This window comes from Trachurus japonicus, chromosome 4, assembly GCF_045865225.1.
Source record: "Trachurus japonicus isolate A0001 chromosome 4, Traja_1.0".
NCBI classification, from domain to species: domain Eukaryota; kingdom Metazoa; phylum Chordata; class Actinopteri; order Carangiformes; family Carangidae; genus Trachurus; species Trachurus japonicus.
The window spans coordinates 20,618,294-20,641,542 of NC_140910.1; the positions used below are offsets into that span (position 1 = coordinate 20,618,294).

At 40.4% G+C, this 23,249-nt stretch overlaps 1 protein-coding gene across 8 annotated transcripts; it reads right to left on the minus strand.

Annotated features, from left to right (window-relative positions):
- Positions 1 to 1,376: 1,376 nt before the first annotated feature.
- LOC146988879 (GRAM domain-containing protein 2B) lies at positions 1,377 to 19,263 on the minus strand. 8 transcript variants are annotated; one of them, XM_085774618.1, is made up of 13 exons: positions 19,010 to 19,263; positions 7,550 to 7,726; positions 6,572 to 6,635; positions 6,284 to 6,356; positions 6,089 to 6,192; positions 5,883 to 5,981; positions 5,621 to 5,692; positions 5,136 to 5,204; positions 4,867 to 4,963; positions 4,507 to 4,596; positions 4,120 to 4,219; positions 3,617 to 3,724; positions 1,377 to 3,018 (listed from the first exon to the last, which is right to left on the minus strand). In XM_085774618.1, the coding sequence occupies exons 1-13, from the start codon at positions 19,099 to 19,101 to the stop codon at positions 3,000 to 3,002; spliced, it is 1,164 nt and encodes a 387-aa protein (XP_085630744.1). In that variant the 5' UTR covers positions 19,102 to 19,263; the 3' UTR covers positions 1,377 to 2,999. The 8 variants fall into 8 exon arrangements, with proteins under 8 accessions (XP_085630744.1, XP_085630746.1, XP_085630752.1 ...); XM_085774620.1 differs by having other exon boundaries at positions 7,550 to 7,723; positions 19,010 to 19,229; XM_085774626.1 differs by lacking the exon at positions 19,010 to 19,263 and adding an exon at positions 8,657 to 8,751.
- Between the last annotated feature and the right edge of the window lie 3,986 nt (positions 19,264 to 23,249).

The window sequence follows — 23,249 nt, forward strand, 5'->3', positions numbered from 1 at the left end:
GATTCACCGCAGGCTTAAAGACATACACACAAATCAGGCAGGGTTTGGACCAAATAACCCAAATTAACAAACCCGCAGTAGTAATTTGATACAAAACTATTGATATTTGTGAAGATAAATTAGGTTATTGCAGAACCACCACCAATTATAGGTAATCAATGAATATTAAATAAAAAAAGGTAACATCTAGAAATGTCAAGTCAAAGGAAACTTGACTTCTTCAGGGCAAAACACAAACATTCCACTTTCCTTTCATTCAGTTCTTCTAAACGTAACTAAAAAAGTAACAATTCAATACTCAGTTTTATTTGCAGCCAGTTTCCCTTTGACCTATGAATAATTCAGCCATTCGAAACAAGCAACGTTTGGTATGACCACAGACAAAATAATTCTCTGTACATGCACTGATAAAGGCTGCACAGTGAGTAGTCTGATTATGGGCACAGCCGCAGAAGAAATCCCCAAAACAGATGGTGTGAGATGCCCGTGTGTTTAAAGTATGCGTTTTGAAAGTATCTTCACATCTGATCAGTTTATCATCCCAACCATCAGTTGATCAAGTTCATCTGTCACCCACACAATCATGTCTAGTGCTGGAAAAGTAAAGCTCAACAACACAGAACATTTACTTTGCAACATTTTGATTTATTTTTGAACAATAGCAAAGCCATCTCACAGAGACTACTTTGAATTACACAGAATGCAAATAAATATATATAGGACCATAGCAGAATTTAGGACATTAACAACTGATACAAAATTATTTACAACACTTTGAATAGTGCAAAACCACACAAATACTGCCCTCTTCACTGAAATTCTTGCATTGAGTCCATTTGAGGACAGTGGATGTGTGTGCTGCCCCCTGGTGGAGGGGGCTGGGTTTAAGAATTGACAGTACTGTATATGGCATGTTGACAAAAATCTTTGAGACACATTGTGTATGAGACTCCTGAAACAGGGTGTGGGTGAAGAAAAACCCACCCGCTACACCTCGTCAAGAAGAGCTTCCACAACAAGGGTGATGTTAGATCATTGAGATGTGGTGTGGATATGCGTTGGTAGGTCAGTTTGAAAAGAGTCATAAGAGAGGGGGGAAAAGGTAAAAAAAAGAAAGAAAAGAAAACGCAAGCATTCTGAGAAGCTCAATACAGTTACATCAATTAGTAAAGTCAAGTGAATCTCAATAGAAAGAGTTCTTTCTCAAAGGGACATCTGAGAAACCACCAAAGCCAAGATGTACATAATGGGAACCTCATCATGAGCACTAGACGTTGAAATGGCAAAGGAAAAAATGAAAACCTAAAACCACGTGGCAGGTAGTGCCCACCACCCCTGAGTGAAAACAAGTTTTTTTTTTCTTTTTTTGAAAAAAAAAAAAAAAAGTCTTAGCACCATCAGATACCACAGAACACCAACTTTGCCATTTCTTCTCAATCCAAAACACATGGTCGTGGATTGTGACAGGCACAACACATTTTTTAAAGTGCGATCGCTCACTCGAGCTGTTCTTTCACTCACATCTTTGTTTTTTGTTTTTCATCTCCTTACACAATTTCTTCCCCCCAAAACATCAAGCTCCAATTAAAAACAGCACACAAAGATAAATTACATTTTTGTCATGCATAATAATAATAATAATTTGTTGCATATTGAAATTTCTTTCTGGGACCACTTGTTTTGCTGATGAAAACTTGGACCTTACAGCAAGTGTGGTTGCATATTCTCCTCCCTGGGTGATAAAGAGTGAGAATGCATATACAGTATCGGTTAAGTGTCGATTTCGTCAGACACGTGCATGAGCATTAGAAATAAATTATTGGTGCTACGTTAAATAACCTGAAAAAGTCTAGAAATGCCACTTGGTCCTCGAGAGGCCCGTCAAAGAGAGATGTTTGTACTTTAACACAACGTGGTCTTTTTTTTTTCCTGGTATAAAACAGAACATCGACAGACATCTGACCCAGACAGATTATAAGTCTGCTTTTCGAAAAGCCGTACACAAAAAACAAAACAAAACAAAAACATATGAATACCTCTGAGACTACCTCCTCCTATCCTATTGTACTAAATATTTGTGCATTGATGATGCATTCATCCAGTGGAGACTGGAGAGAGAATAACCTCTGAGCATTGATCATTAAACACGTTTAAATCATGCCAAAGTAAGAGGAAAGTAATACTGCAACCATTGCTGATTGGAGAAAGAGAGAAAGGATACGACCATCAGGAGAGTATCAAGCCTCGATGGGCTGATCTGAGAGATTTCAGCTTTCATCATTTCAACCCACAGCTGATTAAAAGATAAGAGCCAGAAGAAGAGAAGTAGCCAAAGGTTACTGAATTCAGACAGAGACAGAATTGTATATACTGTTGATAGGTGGGAAGGGTAAATAAGAGATAGAAAAATCAATTAAAACTTCATCTCTGTGCACTCATGCAATAGACGTGCACTGTGTGCATCTTTGGCTATGCATAGCACTGTCTCCTGTGCTGAGATGCAACAATAAGCACTATAGTAGGCTAATGCTGATTGGTATAGCCCTGTTCAGACTGCATGCTCATGGAGAAGAGAATGAATGAAGGACAATGGGTAACATAAATTCACAGATGCGGAACAGTTTCTGTCAGGAAAGGTGCCCATCACCGTGGCTAGTGTGGCACCGTGCTAAGTTAGAGCCGTTTGGCTTTGGTTTGAATGACAGACACGCTGCAACCAGGCAGTGTGTATGCATTTTGGCTCGACTCTGTGCGACTTAAGTCGTGGCGTGTCCTTTTTTTTTTTTGTTTACTGCACTAGGAGGAAGTATAGCCCTTCAAGTTTACAAGTTGTCTTTGAAATTGCACAGGTTGGCCGCTCGTCCTCAAGCCAACAGCACAGGCCACATTGGCAGCACAGTCTGAGTACATCAACGTTTCTCCCACTGGGTTCTGCTGGGAAGAGGCCAAAATAATCCTCCAGTCACGGGTCAACCGATCTCTCCTTCAGTCGCTGAGTGTTATGTGTCTTGGCGGTACCTGTGAAAAGACCAGAAGAAAACAGTTCAGAGTGGCATTATCAAGAGGCAACTCAATACACACCTAATACTGAGGTATTAGTTACTTGGCAACAGGGCTACACCTTTTACAGGAATGAATCTCTGAGCTTCCTTGAAAGTCTGAAACACTGCTAATTATGCAACAGAGTCAAGATAAATACACTAAGTAAACACTCCTAACAATGCAAAAATCTACGTATATTCTTCTGTTTCTTCCCCTTCAACATTCCTATTATAATGAACACTTAACTTTCATTACAAATTAAGCTTTTCTAAGTGATGACAATTAAAATAAGAGCATCAATTAAATAAATTCCTCTCTGGAATCACATGCCTAGGTTATTGAAAAACCACTCCCTGATTGGTCTCATTTTTGAGATGATCGGGATACATTGAATTTTTTTTAGATGTGTAAATACAGAAGTACAAATACGGCCGACCCATCCTTTCCTCCAGCGCTGTGGTAGTGTGCACTGCCAACTCAAACGTCTCAAATCCATTTGGCAGTCTATTAATAGGGCTGTTCTGTCTCAGATTACGGATAAAAAGAGTCAAATCAAAAGTGAAAGACTTCTCACCTGCTCTGTAAAGTGAACTCGGGCAGCGCCCCGAGGGATGTCAGCTGTTCCTCCAGAGCCACGATTCGCAAACCGATGTAGCCTGAAGACAGCAGCAGCAGCACAACCCTGGAACAAATAAAAAAACATTTTTTGCCTTTTTATTATTAACTGTGACAGAGGCCGATATGATATCAGTTAACTACTTAAAATTAATGTTTTTCATGGTTTCTTTTAGCTCGCACTCAAAAAAAAACTGCTATCACACTTAGTAAACTGCATTGCAGAGAAAACAAAATAATTTTTTTGTTAAACTTCCATTTTCTACAATGGAATGAGACAAAACAAGATCACCAACTATCAGGACGGGTTTCTGAAATTCCTAAACCTCTCCTTTACGGAGTGCAGCTTTGAGTGCGAGCAGCAGATTTAGATTAGCACAGAGGAAGATAAGGCACTGGATCAAAGGGAGAGATGAGGGGAAAAACAAGGACAGACAGGAAGAGGAAGGAGGATGTACTCACAAAATCAAGTAAATGAAAAGTAGAGTGTTGAGGGTGCTGGCCTCTCTCTGAACCAGCATCGACTTGGCCTTTTCTGTCACATTCCAAACCCACGATCCACCTGAACCAGGAAAAAGAAACATAAACCGAGCATGAGTATCAGGTTTCCAAAGTGGGTTTGGTTTTATCACACGTTAAGAGAATAAACTAAAAATCAAGCAATAAACAAAGAGATAATCTGTAATCTTTGTGAGTATCCTAGGTCTGAAAGTGAAATGTTTTCCAATTTAAAAAAATAATGTAAATATTGTATTTCTTAGTCTCTGGATCAAACACCACTTGCCCCTTTCAGTGCCCTGAATGGTGGTAACTAATGTAACCCACCCTATGTGTGTGTGTCTCCATTACCTGATGTAGACAGCTCCTCTGAAGACGAGCTATCACTCTCCTGCATGTGCAGGCTCCTGAAAGCCGAGCCATTACCATTAGGCACTGCCTCTGCAGGGAAGAGAAAACAGTGTCAGCATGTTATGTTGGACTTTGCATGTCTACTGACTGGAACAGAAATGAGAACATGAGATAACGGCTTCAAGACAAACGGTTAACAGTTTCTCGTCTATCTATGCATAACCGCATAAGTTGAGGATCAGACAAACATCTATAAAAATTTCTGACGTGTCCATTTGAAGGCCATCTGTTTGTCACGTCAACTGTTTGCTGCTAGCCATTTGCTTGCAATGTCAAAGTAGACAGGTGTTGACCTCTCACCTCTGAGTGGTCTATGCAGAGGCTGGTCTTGTAAAGACTGAGATTCAGAGCCGTCAAACTGGTCAAAGCTGTCGTCCAGACTGGACTGGCTGGAGTTCTGAGGAAAGACGAAAGAATGCCATTAGCAAAAAGAAGAAAAAAAACAACAACCTCAAAGACACATTTTTTTAGACAAGTGGAAAAAAATGTTCTCGATCACTTGACTGCTCCAACATAACAACTCAACAATGTTACTTTAGATTTTTAAAAATAGAGAAAAGGTCTCTTACCACAAGTTTGCTCTTATCAAAGCTGTTCTCGGCCGAAGAGAAGACAGGGCTACTATTTGTGCTACCGTCCTGTAACAGAGAGAATTATTTAGATTTCGTTTGTCAAACAATTTGGTATAATTTAATTTTGGGCAAATAGATTTAGGCAAATTTGCCTATTGTAGAAAAGTTATTTATAGACATGCAACAGGGTTATTATGACATAAGGGTTTCTGTTCTGTCAAAATTGTATTTTTCCTTTTTTCAAAATTTGAGATTTTGTTATGAGAGACTTTGCACAGCGTTGCAAAAATGCCACAGTTACACCAGCAATTTGAAGTAATGTACTTAGGAAGTGGACGAGACACTAAATGTACACCTCAGTCAGATTTTAGAAGTGTTGATGCAACCGTCTCGTGTTACACAGACTAAGAGAATAACCACGCTTTCATCATTGTGAAGCTCATGAAAGCTAGAGTTGTGGACGTGTGAATTGTGCCACTCACCTCTATCTGAGGACAGACTGAACGCAGCAGCTGATAACACGATTCTCTGTTCCGCAGTGACACGAACAGAAACTGAAGAAGAAAAAGAAGAAACAGCAGGAACATTAGCCGTTTGCCCAATGGCATCATTTAAGCAACAAAAGAAGCATCGTCACTGATTACATTACACCTAAAGGAGGGTTCAGTGTGGCTGAACAAGGCCTACATTGATTCCCTAAATATAACACAATCTGCATCAAGCGTGAATTATGAAGGACCCTACCTTGTCTCCATCTGAGGTGCGGATCGACAAGGCGTTGGGAACCAGCAACGCCATGTTCTGCTTCTTCACGATGTGAATGCAGGAAACCGGAATCACTACCTGCAGGAGAACAAAGTAACACGTAGAAAAGAGCAGGCTTAGAAAAACTGTGATCTCAGACATTAGGAGCAAAAGGAATGAGGGGGAGAGGCTGAGCGAAAGTCTACCTTAGTGTCCTTAAGTAAGACTGAAGAGTAGAAACAGGCATGGGTGTCTGTGATGTACAGCCGACCATGGTAGGGCACTTCCTTCTGCAGGGCACAGATGTATGCTGGGAGACGAGAGGAGAACAAATGCTCAAGTTTTATACAATTGATTTATTCATAAGCCACCGATGCTCTCTTTGAATTTCGTTTACCTACCATGTATCAAGTCTTCACTCTCAGGAATGTCTGGGAACAACTTGTGGAATGTCTTGTTGTGCTTTATGAAACTCTATAAATAGAAATGATAAAACAAATTCCAAGTTAAAAAAGTTACAACACACGTCACAACACATCAGGACAATAATGTGCTGTTTTGTGTAGTTTGAGACCTTGCTCCCATTCACTGACATTATGATGCACTTAAAGTAACATATAGGTTTAGACTTTTACCTGAAGTACAATCCATTTCTTTTAACGTTTAAAGAAAAGTTAAGGTGGACTTACACTTTGTGTGCTTGGGGTTTCTGTCTTCTCAAAGGGTCTGTTGTCAACCTCGAACGTCTGTGACCTGCGCAGAGAAAAGGCACAGCTGTTGGCTTAAAAAAGCTCTGTGGTTTCAGCAGAATCAGGCTGATGTGAGGTGATACAAAGACACGATGTGACTGCAAGCTTAAGTGCAGTAGAAATGAGAAAAAAAAAAAATAACACTTTCGTTGCTAAAAATGGATAGAGCTTCTGTAAAATGAGAAACGGTTGAAAATTTAAAAAACGGTTAATAAAAAACCTATCGGCGTGTGACGAAGAGAAAAAATCCCTCTTCATCCCAACAAATCTAAAAAAATTGAATCATGTGAGAATGAAAACAGTCAGCCTGCAACGGCTGTGCAGTCATGTGTGTGTCATGACTGAACAGCTGAGCGCCAGGCCAGGTCTTGTGACGCACAGTCAGAATAGCTGCAAGTCTCCACTATATCAAATGTCTGATTTTCATGCATTTAAGGGATTTTGAGTAATTAATAAAACACAAACAAACAAACAAAAAATGTCTTGGCATAGTCTATAGGTCTAATTCATGAGAAGTGGCTTAGTGTTGTGGTGCTAATTTTCCTCTGTACATGTAAGTGAAGTGTTACCAGCTGCAACAGGATGTGGCAGGTATGGCTCTGCTTGTTAGCCTAGTTGTGTGTATTTTTGTCATCATGGCAAAATGTGGACAGATTTGAAGTACTTTGGCAGGAGTTTTACAGCTAAATAGTGTCACAGCCGCTTGTGAGATACAGTCTCCAAACGTTGCCAGGTGTGGAGTCGAGATAAAAATGAACGAATGACACGTTTGAGGATGGGTGCGGTCTATTACATGAATACCGAGTATGAGGAAAAATTCTATTAATGACCACTGCACGTTGGGTTGACAGGTGTCGCAGCTCCTGTGATCCCTCCCCAAGCATCTTATCATATCCCGTGTCATCCTATCGGTCCTACCTGATGGCTACTTGTCTGGTGAGGGTTTTGTGCTGTTGCTGGATCTCGAGCTGGGCCGCCTCCAAGCTCAAGGCCTTCCTGGTCTCCAGCTTCTTGACGCTGCCATTGCTTAAGCTGCTCCTGCTTTTCTTCACCTTTTCTGGAAGCCCGCCACCACTGCCGTCTACTGGGTAGCTGCTGAAAAAAAGGGGGGAGGGGGGCAGGAAGAAAAAGGTGACTTTAGTTAAATGCCAAGTATTTTTGTTACTGTAGAGTCCCTTTCGTTTTGTTATGCAGTGGAATTTTTCTGAGTAAAATGTTATCAAAGACAACAGGAACAAGATTTCATGTGAAAAATGCAATACAAAGGCACAGTACACAAAAAACCCACAACCACAGATCATAACAAAGGTGGAGGAAGTAACCACGCACTGTCACACAAAATCTTCTCAGAAATCCAAAAAAGTATCTGCAAGGGTGTCTAGATCAATTTCCTGTAAGTTACTGAGTGTTGTCATCTAGCTTCCAAGTTAAACAGTTAAACAGCGCACATCATCATCATTAACAACAACAACAACAACAACCCTGTTAACCAAATCATTCTATTTCTGCAAAAATTAAAAGTTGTGCCATGACGGAATGGATATTCAGTAAATGAATGGTTTTATCTTTATGATGTGCTGGAAAGGGTTATCACAAAGTTTTATGGATACATGTTGCATCAGGGTTCAGACGGTGACTGCACAATTACACCACCCGGCTGCTTTACAAGTTGTTTGACGTAGCTTGATGCGGTTTAACTGGTAAGCCTCTATAAACATGCCATTTCAAAAAGAGTTTTTTTTTTTTTTTTTTAAATAGTCCTGTGAAAAGGATCATAGAATTTACTACAGTGACTACGAGCTCTACAAAGGCCATGGCCCGTCCTTGACCAGGAACATACGAGCCACAATTTCATTAAAACCTACAAAGTCAGCAAATCCAAACCTGTTAATTATGTTCACAATGACAACACAAGACAAAACGTGGCAAGCTGACTGTAAAGCGTCCATTCACGCTGAACTAAAACACAACACAAAAAAACTAAAGCTCAAACAACAACAACAACAACAACAACTGTCACCTTACCTGATAAGTTTAAATCGCTTTGATGAACGAAAACTCATGTACCTACTAACAGTAGGCATTTCCTTTCCTTACAGAAAAAAAACTTTAAAAAACAACACCACTCTTTTCCTCTTTAAGCGCTTAACAATGTCTTAACCAAGTTAAAGCTCAAAAGATGAAAAAAATAAAGCACACCACGTGTAAAAAGGTTCTAAAATGTTGTCCAAGATGCGTTTATGTCCGAATTAAGTCAGCGTCCTTCACAACATCCTGCCAGAAAAAACTGTTGCTCTATGAATGTGCTGGTAAAGAGGAAGCCACTTTGTGTTGAGAATGGTGTGACACTCCGTAGTGGCTGACGTCAAACTCAGCCACTCCCCCTGAGCCAAACAAGCATGAAAAGGGCCCAATGTACACACACACTCTCTCTCTTTCTCTCCCGCTCGCTCTCTCAAACACACAGAGCCAGCGGAGCGCAACACAAGTGTAGACACGTTTACAAAAACAAGGCCCATCTCATAAAGTCTTCCACTGGCAGACATTGTCTAATATCAAAAAATCCAGTCTTGTTGGGATTTGCTCCAGGTTGCCCAAAGCTGGATCAGAGGCTTTTCAAAAACAGCTCAGAGTGCAAATGACAAAGTAAAAAATACTTGCGAGGTGCTCAGACTGGCCTGTCTACACCGATCTAGGAGTGGTGCATGATCCCCGTCTCCCTTCAGGCAAATGACTCCAACCAAGGACACATTAAAACATGCCGTAACCTTAAAAGTCTTCCTTAAACGCACTGCTTAAAGACCATCTATACAGGAAGTCAGACATATAAAAAACAGGGATGGATACCATCGTGTTAAAATAAATAGGCCTACCATTTACAGTTCATAGCATGTTACACTGCTTAAAACCTGGACAAAGGATTTTTGATGGAGGAAATTGTGATACAATCTCTAACCCTGTCTCATGAGGGAACAATTTCTTTACCTTGCCGTGTGAGTAATCGGGAGTAAAGGTCAGGGAGGAGAAGAACATGAAAGTCAGCTTCAACTTGATGCTTACTTTCATTAATGACTAATCACAGGGTCAGGAGTATGATACAGGTAACAGCACAGTGGGATTACTTCATCCCATCCATAGTGTCAATTAAGCTAAGGCATGTTTGTGCATGTAGTTTTACCAACCACCTGAAAGAAAACCCAGTGTAGTAGGTTAGTAAGCCTCTGTGGCTGCCATTTTTTACTCAGGCAACACACTGTGTGAGCCATACCATAATTACAGATGAACCGTTGGGACACGTGTGTTCCTGTATGCACACCTGACCTATTTACGGAAAGCAAGACAGGGGGGCGGGGGGTTAAAGCAGCAGTGCAATAAAAGCAATATTCAAACACTCTGAACTGTTTGAATTACTCAACAACTTCCTATCTTTGCTCAGGATGAACCGTAACCACTAACAAGGTCACACTGTAGCCGCTTCCTCTGACACTCACAAAGCCACCAGCTGGCTCTGTACTCGCAAGAGCACACAGTAAAGAACATTTCCCACAAATGATGGGAGTTCATAAAAGTAATTCTTATGAAGATAAGGTGACTGTTAAGTCCCTGTATTACCTGTAAATCATATGCTCATTTACATTACTCCTTAACATCGTCTGATAACTGCCCACTAAATGCTTCTGTATATAATGTTTATTGCTGAGGTTCCAGGAAATATAGTCACTGTCATGACACTGGCATCTTGTAAGTCCGGAAACATGACAAGGAAGGAACAAAAAAAAAAAAAAAAACAGTATCTTAATATCTGATAACATACTCAAGTCTGTGTGAAAGTACATCTCATGCCTACATTATCAAGTCTGTCTCAATCAAGGAAACAAGAGTCGGCTATAAATGTTCAAGGCCAAACTCATAACATATGGCCAGATGTGTGACAGTAACCAGAGTTTGTAAAAAAAAAAGAAACTGTCAACTGTTGAACAAACGTCTGCTGCATGAGGAGTAACTCTAAATGACAAGACCCATGTACTGCATAAACGTAGTGTTTCTTAATGATCACCATAAAGCAGGAGGCAGCCTTTTTTAGTTAGTTAGTTAGTTAGTTTTATTTGTCCACGATGTGGAGATTTGTTTTTGGTCTCATAAAAAACAACAAGGCAAGACAATAACAACAACAACAACAAGCAGGACAACAACAAAAACATCAACAACACTTACACACAGACATCTTCATGGCAAAAGCAGGACAGCAGTGGCAGTTACATTACAACACATCATCGCATCAACGCATCAACGGGGCATGGTGTTCAGTGCCCCAATTGCATTAGGAATAAAGGAATTTTTAAAAATATTACGATTTGCCCTTGGTACTTTATAACGTCTACCAGAGGGAAGAAGTTCAAACTCCCTATTGAGTGGATGAGAGGGATCATTTGCTATTTTGACAGCTTTTTTCCTTAGCACTTCCTCGTAAATACAACTTAATTGTTTCTGTCTTGTCCCTATGATTTTTGAGGCAAGGTTTACTATTCTCTGCAGCTTGCTTCTTCCTTTAATATTTAGATTACCGTACCACATTGCCATGTTAAAAGTTAGAATGCCCTCTATCAGGTTCTTATAAACTGTTTCCATAATGTGCTTACTCACTCTAAAGGAGTTGAGCTTGCGCAGTAGATGGAGACGTTGGTTACAGGTTTTAAAAATATGGTCTGTATTTTCACTGAAATTTAGGTTACAATCAATATATGTACCTAGATATTTGAACTTGTCTACTACCTCTACAATTTGTCCCCTAATTATAAGGGGCTGCACAGGGTCCTTCTCATGAAAGACAAGTTCCTGAGTTTTTGTTACATTGATCTCTAAGGAACTTTCATCACACCACTTCTGGAGAGATGACACATGTGCTCTATATACTTCCTCTCCGACTATGTCCCCCTTCTTTAATAAGGCAACCAGGGCCATATCATCTGCATACTTGAACAAACGAAACTTTTCCAGATCTAATTGGAATTCGTTTGTGTATATGGAAAAAAGTAATGGAGATAAAATGGTCCCCTGCGGGGCGCCGGTGTTAAGCACAGTGATGTCGGACCGAGTATTATTAACCAGGACCTGTTGAGGGCGGTCAGAGAGGAAGTCCCTAACAAGGTGGATAATACCACCATTTACTCCTATGTCGATAAGTCTCTGCAGCAGGATGTGAATCTGCATGCTGTTAAAGGCAGAGGTAAAATCGATAAATAGGGCCCTAGCAAGGTGGGAGGGGGCTTGAAGGTGCTTTGACAGGGTGTGGGACATACTGACAGTTGCGTCATCAGTTCCCCTCTGACTTTTGTAAGCAAACTGGAGATGATCTAAACTGTTAGAAACTGACGCTGTAATTTGTCTGCTTATAACTCTCTCAAAACATTTTCCTAAGATAGAAGTAAGAGCAATAGGCCTGAAGTCTTTTAATTCAGTAGCTCCAGGTTTTTTAGGGATAGGCACAATATAAGACATTTTCCATAATTTGGGCATTGTTAAAGAATTAAGCAAGTTCTGGAATAACTCCAGCACAATACCTTTAAGTTCATGAACATTTTCTTTTAAAACTCTCCCTCTCAGGCCATCTGGCCCCGGGGCCGAGTTTGGCTTAATACTAGACAGGCTGACTGCAATCTCATGTTCATTCAGTGTAATGGGGACATATCCCACAATGGACCTACACACACTATCACGTTCAGCACTAAAATCATTCTTGTCAAAACGACTGAAAAAGACATTTAGATCATTTGCAAAAGATGGAGAGGGGTGCGACAGGGGGGTACGCTTTTGCTTAGTTTCCCTGCCCATCATCACATTTAAACCTTCCCATGCTTTCTTGGCATTTCCTGAGAAATAGTGACATTCAACTTTATCTTTATATTCTATTTTAGCTTTTAGATTATATAGATTATATAGATTATATATTATATTATATAGATTATATCAGTATAATGGTCAAGGACAGAGGCCTTGATATCTGACCTATTTCCTTATTGGACCACTGTCATACAGCCTGACGAAAATCAATGTTGAGCCTCTTTTTTTTTTGAACCATGTTAGACATTTCAAAACAAGCGTGGGCATATCAAATTCTATGCAGCAGCAGATTAAAAATGGGCATGCGAACAGTTAGAGGCGTGAATATATGTCTGGATACACTCCAAAGTACAGATTGTCTCAGGGGTGGAAAACTACAGCGTGAACAGCAAGCTCACATGATGGCATGTTCTGTAAAATACAGATTACTGTCAAACACATTATGATTCAATCCATCTGCATTTGTTCTACCATTATCCAAGAGAGACCAGATAAATCACTTCATCACAGAGTCTTGATGGTCGTCTGCTCTGATCTGAAACCACCTGTATACAAACCTGTTTTCCTGGATTTGGAGTGGGCCTATTGAGCAAATAAATCAGATCTTTTTCCATGGAAATGGGCTGGTAATCGCGAAAGAGATGTACTACAACAAAAAAATCCAAACTCAACTTAGACAGCAAAACAAGTCGCCTAATAACTACATAATATTCAAATCAGCCCTGCCCTGTCTCAGACAGCCTGAGGAGAGATAGATCAGATCAACAACTGTGAACCTTTTCTCAACTTACCTTCCTGCCTCCTTATAATGATCATGGAAAGCACCTTGTACATTAAACATGCCTTTCCTTCTCTCCATGGCCAACTAAGTTTTTTCCCCTCGTCTTCTACAGTTTCTGACAGGTTGTGGCCAGCACTGGTCGATGCAGAGGAATGACAGGGCACGGCCGAAAAAAGTGCACTTAGACCCCGAGACGTCAAAGCCAAACCGAAAGGGTGTAAAGGTCTGTTTTACTGCAGAGGTTTAAGAGCCAAAGAGGTCAAAGTGAAGACAGAGCCAGAACCAGGAGTACACAGCAGGAAAGAGCACGAGTGAAAAGCTCCCCAGCTTTGTCCTTTCTGGGGGCCGTCTAACAATGAGTTGTCGTGGAAACAGTTAACAGTGGAAAGTGGATGGTGATAATGTGTGTGTGTGTGGGGGGGGGGGACTAAGTGAACCATTGCCAGGTTATTCTCAGTTTAGACGGCCTAACAATAACAATCAATGGTCTGTTCTCAATGACAACAAGGAGATGGATTTAAAAGCAGCCAGAGCGATGTGCATGACAACAGTTGGCCCAGTCTCTGTAGAGGATGCAAATGAAGCCATCAGGCTAGTAGGACATTTGTGTTTGGCTGGAGAGACAGAGAGACGATCCCTATGCCTATGGCACCACCATCTAGGAAACTCAATCACACAAAATCAAACTACACTTGTTGACATGAGTCTAAATTTAGGCCCCATACATCTCCCCTCAGCCATCTGTTATGTTTATGGTGTAAACATCTAGGCGTCAAGCTCCAGGATCAACATTATGGTATGGCTGTGTTATAAATAGTTCTTATCATCAAAAACAGGCACAGGTTTGATCCTCCTGGCTGTAAAAATGTGGCCCGTCAGAGTCCTTGACCCTGATAGTGGGACTTCCGCAAATCAGGACAACACATTTGTACGTGAGGGGAGAGTTGGAGTAAAGGCTATCCATTGATGGTAAAGGTTAAACCAGGCTGACTTAGATAACTTCCTGAGTTTACTTTAACCTGTATAAGGCTGATACCTGGAGATCTCTCAAAAGTTTAATTATTCCTTAACATATCATTTGATCCTAATGACATTTACACAGGTAAAGGTCATTCTTTAGATTACTTTGCTTTAAAACTTTTTAGATATTGCTTGAAATATTGTAAATGCAGAACATGTTTACATCATAACGCTGCCAGGCAGGTAAAAGGGGACACTTACTCATACGCCTTACACAATACTTGTGTACATACATACTGTATAAAGATTTTCCATGAGTGTTTGTTACCAACCTTTTTATCTATAGATAAGACTTGCACAATGCTGGTGAGGAGGAGCGACTTCTCACGATAGCACTGTTCATCTTAGATCTGAGGTCAGAGTACACTCAAATTATTACTCTACTCCTATCACCACTTTGAGCTCAACAGCCTGAACACTAACATGCAAACATTACCACTGAGTAGGATGGAATATTTTTGTGGTTCCAACAATAAACTGAATTGCTGATGTTGTCTGATGAGGTATCATAATGCATGCTCTCTTCTCTGATGCATATTAAAAGGGTAGAAAATGGCAATTTTCACTGACTATGAAAACTTAAGGGGAAAAAAAGTTAAATCTACACTGGATACATTAACGATAATGTTTGAATTGATAGGAAACTAGCTTTGACAGAGGTGGGGGCTTTCTTTTCTCCAGCACAGGACATTCCAGCTGGCAAAAGAGCTCCTCAGGGTAAAGAGTTATGGTGCTTTCATTTGCTGTCCCGAGATGAGAGATTATCCCAGGAGTCTTGCTGCGGACGTCAGCCGTACGTCAGCCAGCCTGCTGCTCTCGCGCCCTGAAGACACGACTGCTTCTGTATAGAATTCTTGTGTCAAAACTTTCCCACAGCCGATTCAAGTGCTGTGACAGCGGCACCGAGTTCACATGTGAGCTGACAAAAGTTTATATATCCTTGAAGTCCCTCTGAGATCGTCAGCTGATCTCAGAGGGACTTCAAGGACAGAAAACTTTAAAGCACAGCCAGACAGTGTAAGAGCACCATCTCCTGGAGAGCCGCGGATAAGTAATGATCATCACGTGAACTGCTGATTCCCCACTGTCCAATCAAAACCCGTTTATTCCAAAGCAAGACAACAGATTGATGCAGCTGTGCTTTATTGAGCCAAATAGGACAGTTTAAATGTTTAAGCCTCCAACTAAACCAGAAAACTGACCTCCAACACCAGCCACATGATCAGTGTGATAATCCATTTCATCTTAGGGACAATGTTGCACAGCAATTAAAACTCACGTTGCTGTACAGCAGGGTTTATAATTTGGCAATTTGACAACAATCCAGCCAATACAAATTTAAGCCGATAAGAAAATTAAAGACAACACAAAAATATTCTTCTGGATTGGAGTGAAATGTGTCTCTGCGTGTATGTCTGCATGTGAGCTTCAATAGAGCAGTCAGTATTGGCAAGGAAAAGAGCCAGTGGTAATGGCAAAATAACATACAGTCTGCAGCACCCTGCCAGGGATCAGTCTGCAAGAAAAACTGTGTGTGCATGTGTGCCAAGTGGAACAGAGAGTGCGCCTGTGTGCATGTGTAACAGAATAACTGTGTCTGTTGTGTTTGTGTGTTTGAGTGGGAAGTCATGTGGCCATGTGCACGCAACAGCTCCCTCCACTTCCTCTGAGCGAACTGGGCACGGAGACAGAAAGGGTCTTTCTTCAAGGCGACGGAGCACTCTCAGCGACCAGGCATGTGAGCAGGGGAGGCGGTGGGGTGGCTGCAAAATCCCAGCTGACTTTGAAAATCATTCAACGTAAAATCGGGCCATTCTACAGCACACAAACCGAGTTCATATTTAACCTACAGAAACATTTTTTGTTTATCTCAGCTTTTCAGAACAGCGGGGTGGCCTTGTGGAAGAATTCAAAACTATTACCTGTGTCTAAACCATTTTGAGTCCAAAATTGCATTCATTTGCTGCTCTGAAATTCCTGGTAAAAAACAGTTTAACATCAACATAGGCCTACCATCTAAAAAAATAAATAAGGAAATCTAACAACATCAAATAATAGAGCAGGAGGAGTCTGCCACGTGGCATGTGAGGCAGTGTATTGGGAAAGTCCACAGTCGGTGATTTCACTTATTAGTAACTGCTTGCTGAATACCTCCTGACCCTGAGATACACAGTCCACATGTACATAACTCGCTCATCTTTATTTCATTAAGTCATTCAGCCATCAAATCTGGATGAGTAATGGTTTACCGTTTTTCTTTATTTCTTTGCTGAATTCACTGAAATTTCAAGTCAGAAAAAAGTTGGCTAGTGCATTGTATGGACAGCAAAAATAAAGTGTAGTGCTGTGGTAGAGGGAAAAACTCTCCTGAGGGTGAAAACTTTTTTTTTTCCTGAGAGGAGAAGACTGCTTTTTTTTTGTTGATGTTTATGCTATTTCTCCTTCAGACACTCAAGCCTCAGATGAGCGTCTTACCTTGACACAATGATGTCAAGGTAAGGTGGGTCTACCCACTTTTCCAAGGACTAGGTTTATCTCAAACTCAAGATTAGTATTAAAAAAGGCTGACATGTCAAATCTTTTATGGCCAGCAAAGCCACCTTCTGTCAGCAAGACATCACACCCAATCTTATCCTTCAGTTCAAAACAAAACAGGTACCTGACAAGCCTTAAGTCACACTTCTAGATAAGCATCCATAAAGCCTCATGTGTCTAAATAAACTGTACGGCAAATACTTAAAGTGGAATTCGTCAGGCTACTGTGAGTGCCCAAAGGTGAAACAGCAAAGAATAATATAGCCTTTTCTCTTGGCTCTGTGACAAGGGCAGAGGAACGGTTATTAGCACCAGTCTGACAGAGGCAACAGATAAGTTCAACCAAAACCAGCTGGTGAGTATGCAACCATTCATTTAGCAATAAACTGCCCTGCAGATGTGGTTTTTATCCTCTAACTTGGGCTTTTCCTCTGCGCCTGCAGCCCATCTCATAATTTAGACCTACATGTCTACACTGCCCACAGCGCTAGGGAACTTCTTTCCTGGGAGCATCTTCCTGTAGCCAAAAGGACGCCTGCAGATGTGCCCCACCCAGCCTATTCTAGGCTCCTCCATCTTAGAAAGCTTTGCAGCGATACCACGTTCTTTTTTACTTAAACAAAGCCAATCCATAGTTTTCTGACTGCCTGCCCTACTAACCTGTATGCCAAGCTCAGTGACAAGCAACGTGGTGCATCACTTATTTTATATTCCCCATGTTTACTTGGAGAATTTAAGTACTCAAGGCAACAACTGACCGTTTATTTGTTCAGAGCCAGAGCCACAATACTCTTATATCTGTGTGTGTTGTGGAAACAGATACACCCTACATACCAGACTACAGACACACCACAGCAATACTGATAACTAGCAGGTTACGTCTGATTGGCGGGGCTCCTCCTGACTCCAGCAAATGGCTATCTATGGGGAGGAAAGTGAGATGCAAAGCTGAGAGGACGGGGAGTACTAACAGTGAGATACAGGAAACCTTTATATAACACCGTGTACCACCTGTGGTCGCCTCACAGGAGCTAAAAATAGGCTTTTCTGAGAAAACATAGACTTGCTTGACCCGTGTATGACAAGTGTGTGTGTACGTGTTTGTATCCCAGAGGATAGCGAGTATAACAAAACAGTGTGGGAGTGAATGTAGTTGTGAATTAATGCATGACTGCCAGGCTGGTCTGCTCTGGATCATCCATGATCCACTGACATGACACAGTGATGTCAAATGGATCCAAATGAGTCATGCTTTCTAGGTAGGAGGCAAATGCAAGATTAAGAACCAACCAGATCTGGAGGACTACCTTACTTTTTATGCCACTCATCCTCATACATGTAACAGTGTTTATTCACACTGCCTGGAATGGATTAGCCAGCTACTAGACACAAACAACACACATAACATCACTTTGTAGCACTAATGTGGGTCAATCATTAACTTCTTGGAAATGTGTTACGCTAAAAGAAACAGGGGATTGCAGATGAAAATCCCCTGTCCCACCTCTCTACAATCAATATAATGGAAGTGTATAATTATAAGAGCATGCAATATTGACTTCAAAATCATCATCCATAAAAATATCATATAAACAGGTCATGTGTCTGCACGCATGTTACCACTGGAAAACATTATCCAAGTCTGCCATTAAACATATCGAGGACGTCATATGTTTAAGTCATCAACAGCTCTCAGCAATAACTAAGCTAACAACGTAATGTAAAGCTTATGCTAACAAACGATATAGATTCTCCACTAATGTGTGTGCTAATGTACATACATAGATGCCCCAAAGAGCCAGCATAGTATATTGTTAAGACACGGTGATCAAATACCGTTTTTTACTATTTAAATTCATAGCCAGTGGTTGTATCTAATTATACACAAATGACGTTAGCTAACGCTAAAGTTAATTTAAATGCCCACGTCTTTACACCGGCGGATGGCTAGCATGTTAGCATTATCAACACTCTTCGTGAAAGATATTCCCCTTGTACAAAACATTGCGCTTCGTAGAAAAACGTAGTTCCCATCTCCGTGATAAAAATGGCACAACAATATAAGATGAGATAATATAATCTAAAACCCAGTCGGACAGGTTGGTGTCAGCGAAGGGATGCTAACCGTTAGCCACCCTGTTGATGATGCTGTTCACCGGCGGCAGATAGCGGTTCAGCTAAGCCACAGTCACTCCGCTTACCTCTCTTTCATGAAGTGCTTGATTCTGACGATGGCCTTCTCGTCGATCTTCCTGAGGAAGGTTTTCAATCTCTCCCTCTTGTTTTCAAGCATTCTTCCCTCAGCCAGTGGTGGTCGGTTCGTGTTGAAACGACACTCCACGCCAAACTCCACCGTTCTTGTTTTGGCTTCTGCTTTTTTTTTCTTTCCTCCTCCTCCTCCTCCTCACTTCATCTACTGCTGATTAAGATAATGAGCTTAAATCGGACCAAGTCAGGCAACCAATCAGCGACGGGGATGACTTCAGAAAAAACGGTCATGTCAGGCGTGTTATCCAATCAGAACGGGGTAGTTGGCCACAACCGACCGCCCATTACCTTATATGGTAGTCGGGCTGTCACTTTCTTTAGAGCTATAAAAGGGTGGGCCTGTGTTTTTACTGCACAAGTGTGGTTCTTTTATCAATAATTTACCTGTGATTTCACGTGTGAACAACATGGGGAATACATATTGTGATTAAACAGCAGAGTCTCATGTGCCACATCACACCATGCCTCATGTAACAATGAAGATAACTGTTCAGCACACAAGGGTGGGGCCATAGCCAGTAGCCTACCACTTTACATACAGCTTTGCATCCTTAAACAGAAAGCTGAACATTTGACTGTACGAGGGTGAATAAATGTTTACCAGAATAACATATGAGTGTCTTGATCTCATGTATGACAAAACGTGGCGGCACCCTTTCAGTTAAAAAAGTGACATTAGCCTACATTCCCTCATGAATCATAATGAGCAAGGACACCAGATTTTACTTCTATTCCAATGAAGGGAAGTGACTCAGACAGCAAGTCAGTTGCTCAGTTGGGTTTTTTTTTTAATCCTAATATCACAGCATGAAATATATAATTTTGTTGTTCTTGTAGCCAAGTCACACTTACTGAAGAAAGAAGACAACAACTGCTGCAACAAATGGCAAAGTCACACACCTACTGTAAGGTGAGCACACCAAGGCCATAGTTGGGGCCAAAGTTCAGACTGTCAGCAAAGTCACATTGTAGTCACACTGGAGGATTTGTGAGGTACCTATAACTACCTCATGTGCTTTCTTTTTATGCAATGCATTTTCTTCTAATGCAGTATGGTCCAGACGGGTTGTGTTCTGTGACAACCTTGTCATGTTGAAAGCTTAGGTTCAAGCCTAATCCTCCAGTCCCCCTTTCCATTACAGCAATTATTTGAAGTATACTTAAGCTAGCTGTGTCAAGGTACCTGGTTCAACCTGAACCCGTGAGAAACCACCTCCTTGGTATTTTTTTTTCTTTTTTTTAAGTAAATAATATGTAACCTGCATAATCTATTTCAGTTATTTTGTACATTTGAAGATCTACACATCTTGGGATTGGCTAATTAAAAAAAAAAAGAATATATATATTACAACCTTGAATGTATAAAAAAATACATTCTAAGGGAGAATGACTATATCAGTTAATTACAATAATTGCCTAAAAATATTCTTGATGTCATGTTTAGCCTATACATCACATCATGACAAATGTGTGAGATACATCATTCCTTTGAATTTTAATAGGCCTACAGCTTTCTTACATCATCAGTAGAGTGTTTTGCCACTCCATTGATAAAGACCTTGAAAACATTCAGAAAAGAAAACCAATCATTGGCAGCAGTTTAAAGACATCCGCACAAATCTCGGCATTGGAGGTACTTTTTTCCTCATCACGCAGCTCAGGCGCCGCCACACCACCAGCAACAGGAACAGAAGAGGCAGTGTACTGCCACATGACACAGCAAACACAACACCCTCACACAATCTGGCCTACGCTAGCCAGCCCATGGTCTTCCCTTCCGTCTCCCCTGCCAGGAAACAAAGCAGATAGAGAGGCGGAAATCACGCCGTACAAGGATGTATGTGATGTAATAAAGGGGTGTCAATGGAGCGTAGGCAGTAACAGGCTTTTCTGTGCTGATTCATCACTGAGAAGGTCGGATTAATAGTTGGGCAAAATGGGAAACTACACAGGAACTCACTGAAGCCCAATCTGCACTGTGTTTGTTGGTTTAAGGTAATTTAATTTAGCCCAAATTTGTATGGGAGTATCAGCTATGTAGCCTAAACTATCATTTCTATCTGACCCTGTGACCCTGTCAAGTGTCTAGTGGCCCTGTGTGCTCACGAAAACAGCATTCTTGTTGGAAATGTTATCCATCTATTCATTAAGAAAATATGTAAAGCTATCATTTTTGGACAACATAAACTTTACAGTCTAGATCAGTAGCACTGATAGACTACAATACTGGTGATTCAATTTTTGGAAACAAAACAAAGATTTTGGAACCAACACAAAATAAAACCAAACAGTGGGCTACAGTACATTTACAATTACAAACATATCTCTAAGCCACATTTTACCACTGTATAATGGGTCAGTGACAAATAAGGTTGGCAAGATAATAATTTGAGAAATATCTTTAAGAAAAATGCGTAAAAGTGCTTTGTTAAAAAGAACATTTTGTATTCATGTTGTTTTTATGACATTTAAGAATGCCCTGAAAATATAAAATGGTGTAACCACAAAATAATGAAGTAGTATTAATTATTTTATCCACCTACAGTGGATTTAAGTGTTGGTCTACTATTAAAAATATATATTTTTGCTGAATTTCTATATTTAAATTTTAATGCAATGTATTTACAATACAGAGCAGGACATAAACCTAAAAACATTGCTTTTCTTCTAAACAATATGACAAATAATGTAAAAACTGTTAAGAAACATTGCAAAAATGAATTACATTCATCCACATTTGAGCCTAGACTTATAGTCAGATTAAAAAAATAAAATAAATACTGGTTACACCACTTGAGTTGATTGGGTTGCATCCCGTCATTGACCCAGCTAACAAGAGGTTGCGAGTTATATAAAACTCTATACAAATGTGAAGTGACAATTACATTCAAACCATTACTGCTGAATAACAAACAAACAAATAACAAACAAAAAGAAAATAATGAATTATAATTACCATAGCAAATGCTTTTAGTCCTGTACACCACACATTTTGCTAATATTGACAGTCTGATTCAGAGATCCTGAATTTCTCACCCTTGACCTGGTCAATATTTGAAAATGACTTTAGTGTTCTTAAAAAACTAAGAAAACAAAAAACACACCATGTGTTGAGAGCCAATGAGTGAGCAGTCACATAGACAAGGCTGTTACTGCATTCTTCTGTACTTCTTTATCATATGTCACTCTATTGAGGCAGGATGGTTTGGCGTTGTGGTTTTGAATTTTGCGTGTTACACTGTTGTTTAAACTGTTAATATAAAGTGTAATTTCTACTTGCCTTCAGCTTAGACTTTGTCTTTCTTTTTTTTTTTTTGCAAATTTTGCAAGCAAAGCCTTTGCTTGCATGGAATTTCGCAAGCAAAGCATTTGCCAAAATGCTGACTGCTTTATGTTAAGATCACATCCGTCACAAGTAGGAAACATCCCGTTTGGAAATCAGCCAAGATATATTTGTATATGTGCTGTCATGTAGACATCCAAGAAACCAGAACCTGTCTGTTATCTGCGATGTTGCCTAACTCACACATCTGTTTGCTTTGAAAAGTATAGATGGAGGTCAACAATACATAGCGAGAGAGGAAGGGATCATTTGCTTAGAGGACTGACTATTATCTGTAGCACAAGGAAAGTTTTGTTAGAGAGATCCTTATTATCAGCTCCTGAAGTGAACACCCTGACCTTGGTAGACACCTTGGCCTGAAAAAAGCAGGCTATGACGCAGATACATCTGCAGCCACGCACGTTACAACACAGGTGTATAGAAATGCTTATGAAGCAGGGGAAAGCAGGACAATGCAGTCTATACATACACCTACTATACAACAATAAACTACAGCAATATGGTATAGAAGCATACACCATGGGAACGGGATTGCCATTCAAAAATGTTTATCTTTAGGAATTTAAACAAGTTATTTGAGCCTCTCAATCTCTCATTTAGCATCAATACATACCTTATATTCAGTTTTTTAAAGAATCTTTGTTTGAGAAGGATTGCAGTGGAACCACATTGCTGGTAAGACATTCCCAGTTTGAAAATGTGATTCCTATGGAATTTCCCATATGAAAGAGCAATAGATAGTTCTTTGTGTCCAGATGTGAAAACATCCCTGATTTGCACAACTGCCGCATCATCTGGGACAAAGTGAGACAAATAAAATTGTTATGTGC

Bases quoted from the DNA above. Each gene is read 5' to 3' on its own strand.
- LOC146988879 (XM_085774617.1), bottom strand. From the start codon at position 19,101: ATGCTTGAAAACAAGAGGGAGAGATTGAAAACCTTCCTCAGGAAGATC. The intron at 6,357-6,571 runs GTAAGTCCACCT...TTCTATTTATAG, and splicing joins AAACCCCAAGCACACAAAGT to AGTTTCATAAAGCACAACAA. The intron at 4,220-4,506 runs GTAATGGAGACA...TTCCTGGTTCAG, and splicing joins AGAGGAGCTGTCTACATCAG to GTGGATCGTGGGTTTGGAAT.